The following is a 22,664-nucleotide window of genomic DNA, read 5'->3' as shown; positions in this document are numbered from 1 at the left end:
ACTAAAAAATTCATCAGTTTCTTCCTCATCTTCTTCTGTTGTTACTTCGTTCTCTATTTCTACACTTTCTTCGTCTTCGTCACCATGTATTATCATTTCTTCGATTTCCTGCCTCATTATTTCTTCATCATCTCGTCTTACTATTTCTTCGTCTGCCTGTCCCATTATTTCTTCTTCTTGGTTTTGGTCATCATCATTTGAAGAAAAAATTCCTTCAAAATCATTAATTTCTCTTGATGTTGACGGAATTGCTAGATTTAAAAATCTAAAAAAAAAATTTTTTTAATTTTTTGATAAAATAGCTGTGATTTACTCTAACAAATATAATTTAATTAGAGTGTAACCATCGAAAATATATTTTTATTTTAACAAGAATATTCTGATATAATTGTGACATAGTTCAAAGCTTGAAATATATGAAATATGATTTTATAGGACGGCACGGATATAAAATTATAAATATTTATTCAGTGAATTAAAAAAATTATAAAATATCCTAATTGTCAAAGCTCATAAAATGATTAATTTCATTGCAATGTTTAAAAAAAAAGTGTAGAATAATAGAACAAATGGTAGAACTATACGCACATTGAGTTATAATTGTAAAAAAATTTAATTTCAATTTATATCAGCGTAAATATCAACGATAATTAACTCGTTTAATATTAATTTGCTAAGAATTATTTTCCGAGTATAGTTAACTTACCTGTTTGTTTTATTTATATTTTCTCTTGATGATTTTTCGCTCACATTGTGTGTACATGATGAACTTTCTTCATCTGATAATTTTAAACGTTTAAGAAATTTATTTTTACCATTTGCAGTTAATTCATCAAATCGTTTTCGCATTTTAGTAATATCGGGCTTAATTAATCAATTAAATCTGTAAATGCTGAGGTTTTAGGTAATAATCATTCAATAATAATAATAATACATGTACATTTATTTTTGTGTCTCAGTGAATAAAAAACAAAAACATTGTAATAACATATATACATAACGATGTAAGTATATGTATAGAATATATATATATATATATATATATATATATATATATATATATATAAGCGCTCTATCTTTTGTTTTAAAAGTCAATGTTTAACTGCTAGTTGTCAAAAATATTTAAAATTAATATTATTTACAATTTAAATAATATTATTCAATTCAAGATGCTTAAGAAATTTTCTCTAGTTTACTGGATAAAAAGCAAAAGTATACAAACACTGGAGTCTAATAAAATTCCAGCTGCATCGAGATATGAAGGAGCCACAGCAAGATTAAAGTTCCAAGATAATAAAAACAAACCAAAATATCTTGATGCTAAAATTATCCGAATGAGTAGTGAGTGTTTTTATAAAATTTTTTTTCAATAATTATTTTGAGTGATTTTCATAGTAATTAATCCAAAATTTTTCTAACCTTGTTAAATTATAGATGATGATAAAGAATTAAATGAGCTAGAGGTTGATGAAGAATCGGGAGAAATTATCGACCGTTCACAAAAGGCATTTACGAAAAAAATTTTAGCTTCAAGAATTTTACTGCAGGAAGAAAAGAAAGATTGTGAAAAACGAAAAAGATCTGTTGAAAAAAAGCGTGAAGAAGATGCTCTTAATACTAAACCATTTTTAGCGGAAGAAAAAGGACCTAAATCAAAGAAAATCAAACTATCAAAAATTACAAAAGGCACGACTTCATTTCAAACTCTTCATGAAGAACAAAAAGAAGTTAATACGGTTACAATGACAGTTATTCCATCAACTTCATCCACCAGCGACCAAGTTAAGACACGAAGATCTCAAATACCGGAAAGTAATTTAACATCTGAAACTAAAGACAATGAGGGCGAAGAAAAGGAAGAAGAAATTATGGATTCAATATCACCAAAAAACGTTTGTTGGATACCTGGTGGTTTGTATAAATTATTTTCTTATTTATTATAATAATTTTAATTAAAGCGGCTGAGGCAGCCGTTCGGCACGCGCGTGGCTCGGGCAATCACCGAAGTTAAGTAGCATCGAGCATGATCACTACTTGGCTGGGTGACCGTTAAGCCACGCGTCGGGTTCGAACGAAGGTCTCTGATCGTTAGGCGCGGGATGAAGATCCAGTGATCAGTAAAATGGGAATTTTATCGATCACTGGAGCTTCACCCAAACCGAAACTGTACTGGCTAGGATTTTTCTGCGATTTTCCTAGCCACTGCACCTCTATTGCACAAGGGAGGTTGTAGGGCATCACCGTAATGATGCAGTACAGTATAAGCACAAGTCGGGCCACAGCCGCACAATGAAAAGCAGGAAAAAGCAGTTGCAATATTAAATCAAAAAGTGTAAAAGGCCGTAATTGCGGTTATACACTAGAAAACAATTAAAATTAAAAAAAAAAAATTATAATAATTTTAATTTATTTAATTTAAACAGATATTCATATTAATTTTTTTTTCTACGCATAATTTTTACGAAACTATTAAAATTATTTTATGACTTCAGAATATTATTAACAGTAATTTAAAATTAGTACAATGTAAATAAATAATGTTTAATATAGAATTAATAATGATAATCTTATACTTTACTCTTGTTTCGGCAGTAACAACCGAGATTTTAGCTTTTCACAAAAACCTTGTGGCATCAATGGAGTATTCATTAGATCCTGGACGTCAAGATGTTATTAGTAAAGTGACGAAAGTATGAATTGTATATTTCTTCAGACAATTATGAATACTTAATAACTTATTTAGTAAATTAATTCCATTAATTAATTAATTTCACAGCTGACTAAGGAAATTTTGACAAATTCTGAAGATAAGGTATGAAATCTATAACATATGGATTAAATATATGTCTTTTAACTGATGATTGAACCAAGCAAAATATGTGATTTCAATTCCCATTGACTTTAATTTTTTTTTTTTTTTTTGTAGGTAGAAATATTTCCTAACACTGGCTGCTATCTCCGTAAATCCGTAATGACAAGCATAGATCTTCTTAATTTTAAAGATAATGATTGGAAGAAATATCTCACTAATATTCTAGTGCAAATGTTCGGGGACAAATTAAAATTTATGTCAGTTAAAGGCTATCGAGGAAATGTAGCTCTGCATCCAAAAATTTGGCGAGCTCTTTTCAGTACATACATAAGAAATTATACTTTTATTTATTTTTATTCTAAAATTGATTTTTTATAGTTTTAGGTTATTTTTAATAATTAAATTATTTATTTAAATAATTTTCCCAGGTTTAATAAATGACAAGTCTGAAAGTCAAATTTCTTCGAAGGTGTTTAACCAAGTGCTCAATAAAGCGTGCACTAATAGAAAAGCTACTTCCACTAAAATCTCTGTTATCATTGATGAGAAAAAAGAAAACGAAGAAGATGACGAAGAAGATGACGATAATGGAAATTTAAACCAAGATTTATCGACTTTATCGAATCATCAGTTCTTACCACCACGATCTCCATCCTCATCACCGTGCTTCGATAATGATTCAAGAACATCATCACTAGTAATAGTTGACGACCAAGACAAATTCGAACAAGTTTTGGAGAACAACATTCAAAAATCGCCAAGTACTGAACAGCAATCAACCCTTAAGTCAACGATTAATCCTGCTCATTCAAAATCAAACTTCGAGAATCAATCAATGGTTCCATCAACAGCTCCATCCACTCAATCAAATCTATATCCAAGTGCACAGTCAACAGTTACATCGACAATTACTTCAACTCACTCTAATTCACACTATCGCAATCAATCAATGATTCCATCAACAGTTTCATCCAGTGTTTCAAATCCATATCCTCACGTACAGTCAACAGTTCCATCAATGATTACTCCAACTTACTATAATCCACACTTTTATAACCAATCAATGATCTCACCAACAGTTTCGTCCACTTACTCGAATCAATATCCTCAGGTAGGTCAAAAGTTACATCAACAAATGCTGTAACTCACTTTAACTTTCATTTATACTTCCAGAACCAAACCACTATGACATCTGTCAACTCACATGCGTACCCTCAGCATAAGTCAACAAGCAACTCTGCTCAATCAACTGCGCACATTCAGAACCAATCCACTATCACACCTACAAACTTAAATTCATACTCTCAGCATCAGACAATAGTTACTTCACCAAATAGCTTACCTCACTCCAATTCATACTTTCCAAACCAACCAATGAATCCATCAACAGCTTCACCCATTTACTCGAATTCATATTTATATAATCAACCCCAAAATGCTTTTACTGGATATCATGGTGAACCTCAATGGTATTCACATCAACAAAATTATTTTTCAAATAACCAAGGTCAACACTACCAGCATCAACAAAATTTTAATTAAAATTTTATGAATCAATATTTACTAAAAAAAAGTTATTTGTTCTTGTTCGAATTTATCATTTTCTCATTATCGTTAATAAGTTGTCCAAGATTTTATTTTCTAAAAAAAATATATCTCGTAAATTTTTTTTTGGACCGATAAGAAATCTGTATTTTTAAAATTAAAATTTTCATGATTAATGAAAATTTGAATCATTCATTATAAATCTCAATTTTAGAATTACTATGAAAATATTGATCATGTAAAAAAATCATAAGAGAAATTTTTTGTATAAAATTAAATTTCCTACAACTTGTGTTTTTGAATATTTTTTATGTCCAACATTTTCGCCGTAATATCCAACATTAAATTCCTCCATTTTGAAATTAAAGCAGAAATTTTGATCATAATTATCAATTCTTTATGTTTCATTCTTTTGCGTTTATGTTAATTTCTTCAGTATAATAAATAATAAACATTTATCTCAAAACAAGTTTTTTCTTTTCCTTCTTCTTCTTCTTCTTCTTCTTCTTCTTATTATTATTATTATTATTATTATATTTTTCTTCAGGTCTGTTTTTGAGCTAAAGGTGATCAAAAAACAGCCTAAAAAATGGAACAATAAGGTCTGTTTTTGACCTAAAAGCGATTAAAAATCGTTGAGCAATAAGGTCTGTTTTTGAGCTAAAGGTGATCAAAAAACAGCCTAAAAAAATGGAACAATAAGGTCTGTTTTTGACCCAAAAGCGATTAAAAACCGCCTAAAAATCTTTGAGCAATAAGGTCTGTTTTTGACCTAGATGTGATCAAAAACAGCCAAATGAACGTGGTAAAATAGTCTGATTTTGATCCGGAAACAATCAAAAAAATTGTAATATAATATTAAAAATGGTCTTGGATTGGTCTGAATCGGGAATAGTACGGGCAAAAACAGATCAAATCCTTATGTTAAAAAGATATACATATTAGAGTTAAATTTCATGAAAAATATTAAAAATTTTCATTTATTCTAAAACCGATCAAATTTTTCGACCCGGGTTATCGATTACTTTGACCCCAAAAATGTTCGACGTTTAGTTGTTATTTTTACACATTTACACATATTTGAAAATTCATTCTATGATTGTTTTATTTCGATAAATAGATGATAAAAAACTATGACTTGGACATTACATCAGCATTGCGTAAAATACTGACTTGTCATTGATGTAAAGATATGATTTAAGAGTGACATCTATATTACGTATAACCGTGACTTTGCTACTGACATAAATGTATGATTTTAAAATTACGTCATTATGATGTGCGGATAATGACTTTATTACTACATAACAATGTGATGTAGATTCTATGTCAAACGTACGTAATACATAAGTCATAACTGTGACGTCGTACAAGAGTCATGCTTACATCAATATGATGTCACAAGCTTTACATCTTATTAAAGTCATGTAGAACGTCAGATTGACATCAAATTTACATCAGATGTCGTGACATTGCTATGACCTACGTATGACGTCAAAATAAGGTCATGTGTTCACTGGGTAGCTACTATTAACAGTTTTCAAATTTTCTTTCGTTGCTTGAATCGTGAGAGGGGTACCATCAGTAAAGCCTACTAATGAAAGTGGCTAAAGAGCAATGTGGCTAAATGTAAACCAGCTAAAAGAGAAAGTGGCTAAGTATTATAGTGGATCTATACGAAATGTACAAATTATCAATCGTCCAACTAATCATTGTGGCTAAATATAAATCGTAACATATCACAAATATTCTAAATGGAAAAGCGGCAACATATGAAAGTGGTGACATGTATTATAGGTACACATACAATTGATTTCATAGTCATCGAGGCACTATACAATTTCGGTTTGAGTGAAGCTCCAGTGATCGATAAAATTCCCATTTTACCGATCACTGGATCTTCATCCCGCGCCTAACGGTCAGAGACCTCCGTTCGAACTCGACGCGTAGCTAAGCGGTCACCCATCCAAGTAGTAACCATGCTCGATGCTACTTAACTTTGGTGATCGCCCGAGCCACGCGCGTGCCGAACGGCTGCCTCAGCCGCTTCGGTCCTTGTTGCACTTATATTAGCAAATGGAAATTTAAAATGAGCCGTTTTCAGATGTAAACTAAAATTTTCGAACGAAAATCATTTCATTCGATAAATAATAACTCTACGCATTCAATGAAATATTTTATTTAATGATTTAGGTCTTTATCTATGAAAACGGTTCATTGTACAATCACCTCTTTCACTCTCTTAACGATACTGATGAGTAAATTTTTAACAGTTACGACAAAATCGAATTGGTAGCATCCTGTCTGTGCCATTTACGGCCACTGCTCCGTTTTTGGACATTTAATACTTCATTTTAATCAATAAAAAAGTATAAGAAAAGCTGTCATTGCAATGACTTGATGAAAGTATCATTGAATAGATTTAAAAAATTAATTACGTCATTGCGTCCTCAACAAATTGTTTTATTTCATTTTTTCAAGTGTCAGAAACTGGCCCTAAAATGGCCAAAAGCGATACCTCTGTCCTATATTGAACTGAAAAACAAAAGCCAATTCTATAAATGACAATTATATCTACTGATTTCATAAATTAAAAATTAAAAATTAAATCAATTGAAATGCATTCCTCTTATAAGAGGATGACCTGAAGCTAATGCTTAAGTATGACGTTCATCGTACACGACGTACGACTTGAAATTTATGTAATTGTATGATTTATTTCTTACGTCAATAATACATAAATTTATGACTTTAATAAGACGTCACAGTATAATAGGGATAGGACATAATATTTACGTAATATTCAAGTCACCATTATGATGTCATATAAAAGTAAAATTTTAGGTCAGTTGTGTGTCATAATTATGTCACACTATATGACATCATTTCAAAGTCATCAATAAAGTCATTTTTATGTCATATGTATGTAAAAATTTTATGATCTTTATATGACCTGTCTATGACGTCATATGAAGGTCATGTGTTCACTGGGCTACGGTGGCAGACAAAAAATTTACGGTAAGAATACGGTAGGCTTACCGTAAAAGAATTCTATACCCATTTCGGAATTTTTGCGGTAGATTACCGTAACTTACCGTAATTTTACGTGAAAATTCGGTGGAATAACGCAATTTTACCGCCAAATTCGGTAGCAGTACGGAATACTACGGTATTCTGGTTTTTACGGTAATTTACCGTAAATTCACCGAAATTTCGGTTTTTTACCGTATTTAAGGTCCGCCAGGGTTATATAATTATTTGGCCACTGGTCTGATCCCCTGGATCATTAATTGATTTTGTCACCTGGACTTATACAAAATTGAGTCCCCTAGACTTTTATATTTAAGGCCATTCTTTATGGGTGCCCCCACCTTTTTCCAAAAAAATGTGGCACCGCCTGGTGGCTGGCAGCCGCACTGAAAAAACTACTAGAGCTGGAAAACATTATAATTAAATTAAAATAATTTAAAATAAGCAGATACAAAAATATGAATGTTTTAATGAATCAAACAATTAAGATCATTTTTTGAAATCATTAATAAGTTTAAGAAAAATCTAAAACCGAAGATTGGAAAATAATATTTTCATTGACCTTGAACTGTCAATACCATTTTTATTTTATATGAGTAATTAAAAAATAATTTTAATATTTATCAAAAAAAGGCCAACGTACAAGTAATTTTAAAGACATGTAAAGTATTAAAAAAATTACTTACAGTAATTATAAATACCCAGTAGAGCGTAGTTTCTTTAATAAATGTCAGCATTACATTTGCCATTTAGTAACTTTTTATTTTGACAGATGGAAACATCAGGTCTGTATTATTTTTTTGGCGTGTGCAGGGCGCTTAAATATAGTAGCGAAAAAAATTAAATTTGTAAAAAATTCATTTGGTTCAGAAATAGTTGTAACAGGATAAAATCGATTCCAATGACTATTTAATAATATCTAAATTTGGATTTGTCCACGGTCGATAACGGGTCCTAATTATAACCCGGTTTAGTAAATTAAGTGATTCGACATGTCACCGGGTGTCGCTAATCAGTGAGACTCGAACATCCACCCCTCTCTTTGACTAATTAATTTAGTAGGGATGAGTTTTCCGGGGCTGAATGAAAGAGACCCGAATCGAAGAGTTATAAGTGAGTGGAGTGTCAAAAATCGAGAGAGAGTTCGTCGGACACCAAAAAGGATCAGACGTAGTAACAAAAAGGTAAATATAAAAATCTGCGTCCGTTTCACGTGGAACGAGGCGATTAATTTTGTTAATTATCAATTGTTACCTGGCACTTAGAGGCCATCCTATTAATTAACTATATAAAATACTTATACGTACTGATCATTGACAGATTTCAATCAATCGTAAGTTAATAATTATATCCATTGGCGTTAAGAGGCAATAAATTAAGGAGCGAGAAGTTATTGAGGCAACGGAAAAACCTGGTAAATTTGGAGATATCTACATCAGCTACTGAACCGCATCCAACGGCAGAACAATCGCTGAATCCATCAAGTGTTGCTGAAATTATATTTGGAGGTAAATTATAATTAATTAAGGTCCTCGATTAAATCATTAATCTGGCTAATTAATTATAATATATTACTTAATATCTTTCCGTTGATCTCGCGTAAAGAAACGGATAGTTCAGGCTCTCCAGCCGTTCAATCTCGTGTTCTCAAAAGTTCAATCGCGTCTCGCTTCGTCGCCGTTAAGTGTTCGAACTCTGTAGTATTTATTCAAGGCTCTACAGCCGGAATAAAATAAAGTTGTCGCGAAAATAATCCAGTAATTAAAATTATTAATTTATTCCAGGCTTTTCGGCCGTTATAAATTAATTTATTACTGTATCTTAGAATTAATTCAGGCTGGAATTTATTCCGTGAGCCGCATTAATTCCTAAGTAAGAAATTTAATCAATTTACTCGAATAACGTCAGTAAAATTCAGGATCCGCGTAACGCCAACTCACCGGCCGAAGTTCTAGTCAAACCGAAATAAAATTCTAGTCGTAATTTAATTATAAATTAATTTTAAGTTAATTAATTAAAATATCTAAATAAAATGAAGTCATAAAAAGGACGCTAGAATTGTAGTAAATTGTTATTGAGTAAAATGGAAAGAAACGGATTACTTTATTGTGAAGTAAATTAATGTATAAAAATAGTGGCAAATTAACTAGTGTGAAAATTATTAGTGAAAATCATAAGAAAAAATTAATGAATTAATACTTAATTTAAACAACAAATTAATTAATTAATATGAGTAAAATCAGTGAGTTCTTTGGATATTAAGGAAGTGATAAATTGTAATCGGAATGAGTCAATGTAGGAAATTTTATATTGGAAATTTAGTTGAATTAGAGTCATATAATATTGGGTGGAAAAGATTGTGATGATATTAAAAGTTCAAAATGAAAGTAGAGTCTTAAGTAGAGTCAAGTAATGTTAATTAAAAGAAATTGTGTCTGTGATGTAGGTCCGGTGGACAAAAATTTAAGTTAGGTTTAAGATATGTCCGGTGGACACTAGGAAATGAGAAAATGCGGGTTAACGTCCTGTGGACGGTTTTTTAAAAGTAGAATTTAAGGAAAATAAGGTTTAACGTCTGGTGGACGGTTTTTAATGAGAGTGTGTGTGAGTGTGTTGCGTCCGGAAGACACTTAAAAATACGTGTGTGTGTGGAAGTGTGGAAAACGTCCGGGAGACGAAATAGAATTTAGTTTGTCATAAGGAAAACGTCTAGGCGACGAAATTAGTTTGTCATAAGTATATAAGTTTGGCATAAGTATATTAATTGTTAATGAAAAGGGTAAATAAAAATAAGCAAGGTGCTTAATTAATAAGAAATTGGAATTAAAGTTTTAAATAAATTTATTTCAGCCTGTTCACTATTCCTCTCCTCTCTCACTCTGTCATATAGTAACCCTGGAAAAAATGAATTTGCCTAAATTATATATAATAATGTATGATTATATATAAAGTATATATATTTTTTTATAATATGTATGAATTTATGTATGGTTATTAGACTGTGCCAAATGAAATCGATATTTTTTTTTCGGTCCCATACGAAAATTAGATTGTTTCACTAAAAAAAAAAATCCTGAAAAAATTTCAGCTCGATATGTATATTTTTCAGTTAACACTCACGTAAATAAGAATTTTCTAATCCAATTTTTTTTTTTATCCCAACTTAATATTTTACAACTCATTAAATATAACTGATTAAAAAATGACCAAGGTGCCGTTTTGTAGGGGATTCAATTCTCTACAAAAGTAACTTTTGATCGAATGAAAAACATCAGTCAATTTTTTTCTGCAGCCATTTGAACCTAATTTTTTTTCAACATTTACATTTATATTTATTATTAAACGCTTAAAAAACAATGTTGCTATGTATGAAACTTATTGAATTCAATTTCTCTAGGAACCTTTATGATTTCAAGGAATAGTTTTCATACTTGAAGTAATAAAACTAACATCAAACTATTGAAATTGACGATATTTCTACCAATACTTTTTCTTCGTTTTGACATTTTTCGCATTTAATCTTTCTAGTAATTTTTTTCTGCACTAGAATATCGTTCGTAATTGTGATTTTGAGATTCTCATACTTCTGATCAAAAATTATTACTTTATTGATAAAAATATACATTGTTTATGATAATAGAATACATATAAAAATTCAAATAAAGGAAAAAGTGATGTTCTAATTGTGCAGAAAAGTTTTCATCGATTCTGTTAATAGTTTTTAAGAGCTTATGATTTGTCAGGAGAACCTATTGCAAACAATCTGAAAGTTGCCTACAATGGACAGCAACAATTTGTAGTAGAAATGATTTAATTTATCTATTTATTGATCAATTAACTAATTAATTAATTAGTTTGGAGCAAGTACAGTTTATATTCGCAATAGACATACATATATGTATATGTCGAGGTTACCCTAGTACTTCCGAGTTTCGCTCAGTCCCAAACGAGCATTAATGAATTGGTATGGCGTAATTACACGCAATTAAAAAAAATTAATAATGTCTTAAAAAAATTAAAGGTATATATATTCTGATTATTCAAAAACGAATACACTTATTATATCGATAATTTTCTATCAATTTAAGCCTATTTAAGTTAAAATTGAGAAAAAAATATTAGTGTTTTGTTTTGAATTATTTGAGTTTAGCATCACTTGGATAAAAAACGTGTTCTCGGGCAAAGCGGGTAGGGCAAAGTGGGTAGGGAAAAAACTGCTAAAGACTTATTAAAATAGTCTAAAATTATTTTTTACCGGTATCTGGTGCGTACCGTACAGTAATACACCAAAATCTGTGAAATACTGAATAATTAGTCGTATATTATTATTTATATAATTAACAAAAAAATTGAATTGCAAGTTACCGATTAAATAGTCATTTATATTGAAGTATTGCTATATTCAATAAGTTAGTCGTTTAAGTTGTTAAAGACTGATTAAATAAAACTAAAATTATTATTTAAATATCTAAAATAAGCATATTTCCCTTAATTGTAGTGCCAACCCGCTTTGCCCGAACGGATTACCCGCTTTACGCCCCCCCCCCCCCTAGGGCAAAGCGATTTTCGGGAGTGTTTTTTAATTTTAATAATAAATCATAAATTAATACAAATTTATACAATATTGCTTATTGATTTTAAAGTTCGATAAATCCTCTATCAAAAAAAAAAAAAATCATTATTGTTATCATACAAATATTAAATTTTCTCGGTTCTTAACGTTAACATACCCGCTTTAGGCCACCTTCCCCTATATGTAATGGCATTGCTGGTTTCATATCAGAATATGACTTTCCTTAATCCCTTTAAAGAAAACGCCAGACGTATGACGCTGCCGATGGCTGGCCAATGAACGGCTACTTATGACTGGCCGATTATCGGTTCGCAACGTTGGGCCACTGTTGGTGAATTAGTGGTCCATGATTGATTCTTGTTAAATGAAAAAATCTACTAATCAATTATTAATTATTCAAATAACTTGTTATTGTAGTTTCCTGTAATTAATAATTATTTATTTTTGAATTAAACTAAGTTTTAATTGATAAATATTTTAATTTTTCGATTACAGTTACTTACAACTGACAATTAATATATTTTTTAGTTCGTTATCATTCGCAATCATCAACCGGAATTTTATAACTTTACTTCTAAAAAGTAATTTAATTAAAAAATAAGTATAGTAAATTTTTAAAGTAAATGTCATTTTTAATAATAGTGGTAGAGCAAGATAATTCAACTGGGTTATCGATAAATAATCAATTAAATTTAATGAGTTTTATTTTTGAAAATTATGTAATTATAATCAAAACAGTACGAAATTATAATTTTTTTTTTTTCTGAATAATTGAAAATATTAATTCAATTGCTCTGTATATTTTATAAAACCGAGTAGTTGTAGTAGAATGAATAAGTAGATGATATAAAAGTATCAATACGACATTAGTAGGTTCGTCCAGTAGCCAGTGTTCAGACCCAGCAATCAGAAGGACGGCAGTTCGCGCCCAGATTCCAGCAGAATTTTCACCGAGTTTTTTTCACATCATTTACCTTACTTGAATAGTTTTAACGTGAATGATCATGATTTCTACTAGAATATTGAAAATAAAATTTTGTTTTAATTAAATTTATTTGCTTGCTTGGCTGATTGCTGGCTGCTATTAATCAACCGATAGTCGAGCACCATTAATGGGCCGAGCTTATCATTCCGGCTATAAGCCGTTTATCGGCCAATAAAAATTGCCATCGCTGACCCATTAATCGAAATTCTTGGCCTAGTAATGGCCTGATCTAGGGCCGATTTCGAAACTTTGTATGGGGATCATAAGTGAATTTTACCCCGTTACACACTTTATCGCAACTGAAGGCATTTCATCGTAAAATGCTACATTTTTACGGCATTTAATCATAAATTTTCACAGTATTACCATAAAATGCGCTATTTTACGGCGTTTTCCGTATTATAGTATTTCGCGGTAGATTACAGCAAAAATTTTGCCGTTTTACGGTAAAATACGGTATTTTACAGTAGATACGAATTTTTCGTCCTGTCTGATCAGACAAATTTTTGGTCGGTAGTATAAGAAAAAAGTCATATGAGCTTGAAAACAGTCTGTAACTTTTGGATTAACCCGCGGAATTAACTGATTGACAAATTTTTTTTTTGCTATAGAATCAGAAGCAACTTGCAATTGCTGTGATTGTTCAACAGCTATATTTTAATTGTTTAAAGAGTGATAAGATTGTGTTATTCAATTTATATAATTTTTTTCTGATTTATAGGAGTTAGAAAAGTTTCAGCTTAAAAAAAATGAAATTCTTTCTTCTCTTATAAATGAAAAAAATAGTAACTAACGTATTCTTCTATTTACTTTCTCTTTTGTCTAAAATATTAAGCTCGAAACTTAAAAACAACAACTTTTACCAGACGTTGTCCACAGTGGAAGCTAATGACTAAAAAAGTTTCCGGCATATTAGTTTATTGACCGAAAAAAAAAAAAAAAAAAAAAAATAGTTTTAATACTTTTATATAATATAAGGAAAGGACTTTTAATAGTTTTCAGAGCGCATTTCTGAAGGATCCAATTAGCACCGGGTGCTTCTTGAGTTTTCTCGGCTCTAGCTGCGTTATGAATAATCCGTGAATAGCGAAAAGGTCTTGCATGAAAATTATCGATTCAAATTATAAAAGATACAATATATCTTTCAAGATGAAAAAATTTCATCTTGGAAGTTCCAACAATTATTTCCTATAGAGATCTAATCCATCGCCAATTCTTTCATTTCGAAATTTGTTTATTTTGATAGAGCAATTAAAATTATAAACAAAATGTGAACAAAAAACATGTTATTATTATAACTTGATGTCATAAAAAAAGCTCAGGAGAATATTTTAAATTTAAAGTAAAATAGATATTTTAAAATGTATTGATTCATTAAAAGACATAGCTACATTACTTGGCAAAAAATTCCCCGCTTTAGCTTTATTTTTCTTTACTTTATTTGAAATATTTAATCCATGAAGTTGAAAGTTAATTTTCGGTTTTAAGTACTCATTTTTCCGACCGATATTGAATAAGTTATGAATATCAATAAAATAAACTTCCATGTGAACTACTTGGCCGCATCTCGTTAATGAACAAAGATTACTGATTAAATATAAAAGAAAAAATATGTAAACTATTTTTTTTATTTTCGAATAAATTTTGTTAGCTTCACGAAGAGAATTTTTCGATGAAAATTACTCTGTAATTTCGAGTAATCCAGTGCCATTTCGAAAAATTGGTATTTTTTATTTCAATTTCTAATATTTTTTGTTGAAATATTAACGTCGCTAGACTACATTTTACTCTATTAGTGAATAATTTTTTAACAGCCGATACAGTGATATAATTATATGATCTTATACTCTCTTGGGGTCGCATATTTAGTTGGTTACTGTAAATATTTCATCTTAATCATCTTAAGTAATAAGCGGCTGAGGCAGCCGTTCGGCACACGCGTGGCTCGGGCGATCACCGAAGTTAAGTAGCATTGAGCATGGCCACTACTTGGCTGGGTGACCGTTTAGCCACGCGTTGGGTTCGAACGAAGGTCTCTGTCCGTTAGGCGCGGGATGAAGATCCAGTGATCGGTAAAATGGGAATTTTATCGACCACTGGAGCTTCACCCAAACCGAACTGTACTGGCAATGGTTTTCTCTGTGGTTTTCCTTGCCCCTATACCCCCACAGCCAAGGTGGAGGATAGGGTATCACCGTAATGGTACAGTACAGTATAAGCACAAGTCGGGCCACAGCCGCACAATGAAAAGCAGATAAAGAAAGGAAGCAGTTGCGATGTAAAGGCAAAAAGTGTAAAAGGTCGTACATGCGGCTATACACTGGAACAATTATTCATTCATTCATCTTAAGTAATAAGGTAGTAGAAGTATACAAAGACAAGGCTTCCACAATTTTTTTTCATCTGCTGTGAACGACGATCACTCACCGATTTGTATATAGTTCCGATAGCAAATTACTTTTCGGCACAATAAAATCATACTACTCACTTGAACAACTGACTTTTTATACATCGTTCTATAGTTAGGTCAATTAGGAGGTTAGAAAGCAGTGCCGTAACATAAGCACGCACATTTTAGTGCTATCAGTATTTTATAAAAAGAATAACTAAATTCAGTGTTTTTAATTAATATTTAGTGAAGTTTATACGAAGATGTTACAAATACTCAATCTGGTCAATAAATAATATAACTTCTAGGCCGCTAAGTCAGTAATTTGCAGTAACAGTAAAAATTCAAGCGTTAGAGGTTAGAATGTTTGCCGGCGTGGACGTTAAACAACTGTTGGCAAATAATCCACCAAGAATTGTTATCACTCAATCGGAACAAGGTGTAGAAGCCCTGAACCAACAGCAAACAACATCCTCGGTCTCGATTAAGGCCGTCAAAAAAACCAAAGCACACCTTAATAACAGAGATCGAGCAGGATCTGAAAGTGACATCAGAGATTATCTGAAGCGTAAAAGGGATACAGAAAAGGACCTAGACACTTCCTGGTCAGACTCGGAGTTTAATTATCAGCCATACAAAAAGGTGGACAGCTCTAACAACACCATCGAAACAGATAAGATAAGTACTGCTCAAATTAGCCACATTGATCCCTCAACTGCCCTACATCCTACTGTTACAGATCAGAATAACGCAATAAATATGGATGATGATATGATAAAAATACTTCATTCCTTAACTGCACAAATCAGCTTGATGAGGACAGAAGCAACAACCAACGTCAATAAGCTCCAAACCCAAATCTTAGACTCTCAGAGGACCAATGCTGAAGCTATCTTGGAGGTTAAAAATGAGATTAAAAAAGTCGAATCCTCATGGAATATAAAGTGGTTAGAAACCCAAAAGAAACAATCAGAGCTCGAGACCGAAATTGCAACACTAAAAGAGCAGCTGAAAAATAAAACTACTGAAGCAGGAAATTTTGCGGATAAAAAGACAAATGAATTACTGATTCTTGCTGATAAAAAACTAAAGAAGATGGAACAATTAATATATGATCAAGAAAAACAAGTCAAAAAATTGAATATTATTATTAAGAACCATGACTGGGAACCCACCCAGGCCCAAGAGAAAACCAAAAAATTTCTCGAGGAGAAGTTTAATACTAGGGAAGAAATAGTCAATATACAACCTGTAGATAAGGCAGGAAAGATGATACGCGTCAAATTTAGCACCCAGAAAGTCAAAGAGAAAATAATGACTGACAAAGCTACGGTACTGAAAGGAAACAAGATTTCCATCGTCAGGGACCTCACATCGCGAGAATTGGAGCAAAGATCGAATCTCATTCAAATGGCGAAAGAAAAAACTGAACAAGGCCAGAAAGCGGAGATAAGAGGTAACAAAATAAAAGTTGGTGATACTTGGTATTATTGGGACCGTAATCTGAACACCTTAAAAACAGCTAAAACAGCTAATCCGCTGAAACGATGGGGCATACCCAATAATCAATCACCTAGTAAACGAAATTCAAAAAACTAAAAATCATAGCATGGAACTCAAGCGGCATCAGAAATTTCTTTAATCAAGAAATACTACCGGACACGGACATCTTCTGCATATGTGAAACGTTGGCAATATATCCAGTAAGTTTACCCTCAGACTATGATAATTATCAAGTGTTTAGTGCCAAAGCAATTAAAGAAAAAAGCACTGGCCGAGCTAGCGGGGGACTGGCTATTATTCTTAAAAAGAATTATCAGGCAATGCTTATCGAATCCTCTGACAGCTGGATTTTTTTGCATTGCAAATCACAGCACTTTGAAGCAGTCATAGCTTGCGTATATTTTCGGCCAGCACGAGATATCAATATACTCCTTGAGTTATTTCAATATTCTCTGGAGGAAATAGCTTGTTCACATGGGCATCTGCCATTTTTGCTGCTGGGCGATTTTAATGCTAGGTTAGGCGATCTAAACACACTATCAGAAGAAATAACAGACGGAACGAGCTTAAGCCCGGAAAGAAAATCAATCGACACAGTAACCAACTACAGAGGCTAGTAGAATTCATGGAGAACAATAGCATGGTATTAATCAACGGAAGAACAGCTAGTGATACACCGGCACACTTCACCTGCACACACATTGGACGAAGCATAGTGGACTTGGGTTGGATTAGCAGCAACAGGCTCTCAGACATCATAGACCTGGAAGTCATTCAAGAAAATAATCCCTCATATCACTTCCCGGTTATGGTCACCTTAGCTGCTAAGTATGAACACCTTCCTAACAAACCTACTATTGGATTGAAGAGAAACGTTCTCACCTGGAAGGCTGAAAATAAAGAAAATTATAAATCTCATCTCAGATACTCGCGTAAAATTGCTGCTAATTTTGCTGATGAAAGTCTGGATCATATTTACACAAATCTCACCGAAGCTATTATGGAGGCTGCTCAGTCCGCTTGTATGGTCATCACAAATAACCCTCAGAGCCGGAAGGTCAATAAACAGAACCAAGAATGGTTTGATACAGAATGCCACGCAGAATTAAAACTGGTTAAAAGGTTACTTAAAGAATGCAAAGCAGCTGCCTTCAACATACCAGAACTTGATAAATTTAGGAGGGCGAAGAAAGAATACAGAAGATTAATCAAACACAAAAAAAAGGAACTCCAAAAAAAGAAGCTGGACAGCCTTGCGAATACTAAAAACTCGACGGAGTTTCGGAAGGTAATAAGAGAGTCTAGATCCAGAAAATTCCAGCACAACCCAATTCCGATTGGCATCTGGGAGGACTTTTATCGTAAAATCACGCCGACAGCTGATCCAGATGACACAACTTTTTATGGAGTAGATCATCCAGAATTAGATAAAGAATTCACCATGGAGGAACTTGATAAGGCATTTGCTCACTGCAAAAATAACAAATCACCTGGTCCTGATAATATACAGAATGAATTTCTAAAGAATCTGCTATACAACTGGAAGCTCTATATTCTTTGCCTAATAAACACAATTATGAGAGAAGAAACACTGCCGAATCAATGGTTCACTGCACTGGTAACATTGATACACAAAAAAGGTGATAAATTAGACCCCCAAAATTATCGGGGTATTGCCCTAATAAACCACATCGCTAAACTTCTCACGAGCATGATTAACAGACGACTAACGAGATGGGCCGAAGAAAGTAAAATTATATCTGAAACATAAGCGGGATTCAGAGCCAGCAAAGGATGTTCTGACAATCTGTTAACACTATTATCTGCTCTCAACTGCCGCCTAAGGCAACGCAAAGCACTTCAATTTTTACTGTTCGTCGACTTTAGGAGGGCGTTCGATTCTGTCAACCATAAGCTGCTTTGGAAAAAACTCTTCGAAGCAGGCTGCAGTGCCAAACTGGTTAGACTTCTTAGAAACATTTATATCTCTGCTCAGCTGAAGCTGAAAATAAATGGCTCGCTGTCCTGTGACTTTGAAATAAACGAAGGAGTCCTCCAGGGAGAACTACTTAGCCCACTTCTTTTCATTATTTTCATCGCCGACCTTGAAGAATTTCTAAGGAATCAGGGCTGCGAAGGCACGAATATTGATGGCCTGCTGGACATTCTTCTGCTGCTGTATGCGGACGATCTTGTAATTTTGGCCTCTTCACCTATTGATCTCCAAAGGAAAATTGATCTACTCAAGCTGTACTGCGACAAGAATCTGCTGAACGTGAACATAGACAAAACCAAGGTCTTAATCTGTAGAAGGGGAGGTAAACACTCTGTCAATAGGCAGTTCTCATCAACAAAGCCAAAATGGCTTTCAGTTCAGTCCATCCTATTCTCATGAAAGCCAAGACGGACTCCTTCAACTGCATAAATAAATTATTTGACAGCATAATCGTATCCACACTTCTATATGCCGCTCCAATCTGGGCGGTCAAGTACCTAGAATTAATTGAGCACGTACAAACAGAATTCTTTAAAAGAATTTTCTGTCTGCCAAGAAACACAGAAGGAGCCCTGCTTAGAATCGAACTAGGCAGACTCCCACTTGCTTACCAGGTCCTCGCTGTTACATGGCAATGGATTATTAAAATCCTCTAAATGGACGACAATAGAGTGCCAAAAAAATGTTTGCGTCGTTTACTAGTCCTTAAAAACTATGACAATAACGATAAGCATAACTGGCTTGCCTATATTTTTAATCTGATTGGAAAGATCACACCTGAGCTACTGTCTACGCTAGAAAAGCTTGACCCTGATAGCTGGAAAGCATTTAAACCTTATTTCCTGAAAAAATATAAACTGCACCTACATCAAGAAGACCTGAGAAAAGCTAACAATGCCCATTACCTGCAATTGCAATTACCTAGACCTTTAGATGGCAACAGATCTATGTTCCTAAACAGACGAGTCGGTTTTCAAGCTCTAAAAGTATTCTTACAAGTGAGGCTTGCCAGCAAATACTACTCTCACCTTTCTTTCAACCAAACACGCTATAAATTCAACCCTGCTCTACCTTGCCCTATCTGCAACTCAGATCAACTGGACACAATTGACCATCTATTTAACAACTGCCCGATCTACAAACTCTACCGTGACTTCTATTTAAAATCCATGAATGTCCATAATCATCTCCAATGGGAAATCCTGAATCGCAACGACGTATCCTCGATTAAAGCAGTATACCACTTCTTACAGCAGTGCTGCCGCCTGAGAGCCTTCTGCTTAACTGAATAATAAATACTGATTATAATTATGTCATGCTCAGTTTTTTCTTTTCTTTTTTTATTTTTTATTTATTCTTTCTCTTTAATCTACCAAGATATAACATTCTTCTTTTTTCAACTTACAACTTTGTTACCTTTGCCAAATCTAACCTATTGTTATAGACTTTGTAACTGTCTGAGAAACAATAAACTTAATTAATTGATTAGTTAGGTCAATTATCGAGAGAAAGGCCTATTTTACTCATGCCACACGACGCTCAAACATTGAACTTTGTTGATTATTTATTCAGAGAATACAATAAATGAGTGTGAAACAGTTACAAAAAGCTTATTATAAAATAAAAAAACATTAGAGAACAATTATACGTCTTAACAGTTCAATGGCTCAAGAACTACTGACTCAGTACAATAATCCCTATTGATATCTTTATGAGTAACCAATTAACTAGAATTACACAGATAGATAGAAGTGTGCATGTTTGGTATAATTATTAAATTCGCAACTAACTTTAATGGCAGGAGTTATAAAAAAGTATTTTCGAGCTCAAAGAGAAAACATTTTATCCGTAAAAATCAGTTTGCATAATACGAGTATTTTCCAATATATTAAAATAATTTTCATTCGACAAAATTACTATGATCCATAATAATAACTACCGAAAGTTAAAGAAATATCAATAAAACATACTTTAATCATGATAAATATTTGGATGCAACTGTTATTGACGGGATTGATTCAAAATTGTTTAATGTGCAGGAAAAAATTATCGCTTCTATTATAATTATTCTGGATGATTATTCTATTTTGATTTTTTATTTAAAGCTTAGAAATTTTTTGGTATGAATCAAAATCTTTGTTTGAAAGATTTTAATAAAACACCCAACTGAAGTCGTCATGAAAATGTTATTTTATGGTAACTGTAATTCTATTTATTATAGTATATTGATAATTATTTCTTTAATAATATACTTACAACTTTCATTGCGATTAATATAGTTGTTAATACAGGGTCCATTGTATTAGTCTGTTTGTTATTCTGCTCAATTCGTTAACGCGGTATGTCCCTAGTGAGATGCCATGAGTGTTTATACGTTTATCGTTAGTACATCTATTTCAGTTAACTACTATATCAATGGCGACAAGCAATTAAATTAACACGGAGTACCAAGTGCGCGACGCTTTGCACAGAATAATCGAAGACTATTTTATAGTAAACCAATGCTGCGAGATATAATAGAGGACTAAGAGTTGATTCTAACTCCAAGAGCTTAAGGGTACAGACGTGTAGAGATGAATTTGAAGAGAAACTGGAGGTACGAATTCGTCGTCGACTGAATATTTCAAGTGTTTTCAGTTTATATGTACCTTGAGCATGTATACACACAGTATTGCTAGTTTAACCCTTCTCTTGTCACGTTACTAAGCTTTGGGTCGACCCAGCACTTGCGACCGATTACAAATCTCGCCAATTAGAAACACACTGTGTTCTCCCCACACTTTATACTCATTTTAAACTCCTTTTTCACATTGCAAGTCTTTTGAAATGGCAACTGTAAATTCAACGATTTCTTTTTTTTTTTATTTCTTTTTACTATTTATTTATTTTTCTTGAAAATTTTAACTTGAGTATTTATATTCTCTATAATACTATTATAAAATGTAAAAAATCAGAATAAATAAAAAATTTATTATTTTTTGAAACTTGTAATGATGACTTGTCATTCTAACGCCAAAATTTTCATTTCAATCGCTTACTAAGGAAATAATAGTTTGTCACAAAAAAAAAAAATCTGTAAATCGTCTGACTCTGCGAGCCAGTCCTGAACCTTCCCGCTGTTTTCGAGCTCATGAGCTCGAAAACATTATTGTCAATACACTTCTGGTGCCGTGCGAGTTCTAGAGCTGATTAGATTTCGCAGTCGATCGTTTGAAGCGTTTCTGAGAAATAAACAAAAATAGCTTGAAAAAAAATTATTTTTTAACTTCCTGCTAAGAAAATTGTAAATTTTCAAAAATTCGGGAAGTTATTGGTTTCGGTCCGATTTACGAAAATCGAATTTTCATCAGATATCGACGTTTTGAGGTCCTAGGAAGCTATTCTGACTAATTTTAAGATGATGTCCGAGTGTATGTATGTATGTATGTACGTGCGTACGTATGGACGTACGTATGGACGTATGTAAATACCTATATCTTTTGAACGGATGAACCAATTTCGAACTTTAAGGTGTCATTCGACGCGGCTTGTCAATATCTTGAAGCTGTGAGAAATTGAGCTTGATCGGTAGGGCTCGTTCAGAGATATTCCAAAAATAACATTTTTTTAAAAATGTTTTTTTTGGATAACTTTTGATGTGCTTAATCGATTGATCTCAAAATCGACTGGGCTCAAGAGCTTTAGAAGCCGCGTCGAATGCCACCTCAACCATCAACATCGGTTGATTCGTTCAAGAGAAACCGTTGTCGAAAGAATTAAAAAAAATTTTTTTTTTTAGTTTTTTTAAAATATCTCAAAATCGACTCGATAAATCGAATTCAAAATTTGATC

The 22,664-nt window shown here is 32.5% G+C and overlaps 2 protein-coding genes across 2 annotated transcripts; both read left to right on the top strand.

Moving 5' to 3' along the window:
* Positions 1-1,163: 1,163 nt before the first annotated feature.
* LOC130667859 (uncharacterized) lies at positions 1,164-4,465 on the top strand. Its single transcript, XM_057469735.1, has 7 exons — positions 1,164-1,341; positions 1,435-1,911; positions 2,593-2,690; positions 2,777-2,812; positions 2,927-3,131; positions 3,241-3,923; positions 3,986-4,465. Exons 1-7 carry the CDS (start codon positions 1,170-1,172, stop codon positions 4,352-4,354), a joined length of 2,040 nt encoding a protein of 679 aa, XP_057325718.1. The 5' UTR covers positions 1,164-1,169; the 3' UTR covers positions 4,355-4,465.
* An 11,232-nt stretch (positions 4,466-15,697) lies between these two features.
* LOC130672765 (uncharacterized) lies at positions 15,698-16,933 on the top strand. Its single transcript, XM_057477486.1, has one exon. It carries the CDS (start codon positions 15,698-15,700, stop codon positions 16,931-16,933), a length of 1,236 nt encoding a protein of 411 aa, XP_057333469.1.
* Positions 16,934-22,664: the final 5,731 nt, after the last annotated feature.

The sequence above is a fragment of the Microplitis mediator genome, chromosome 1, assembly GCF_029852145.1.
Source record: "Microplitis mediator isolate UGA2020A chromosome 1, iyMicMedi2.1, whole genome shotgun sequence".
Taxonomy (NCBI): domain Eukaryota; kingdom Metazoa; phylum Arthropoda; class Insecta; order Hymenoptera; family Braconidae; genus Microplitis; species Microplitis mediator.
Note: the sequence above shows the minus strand (reverse complement) of the source record. Positions and strands in the feature narration are given on the sequence as shown.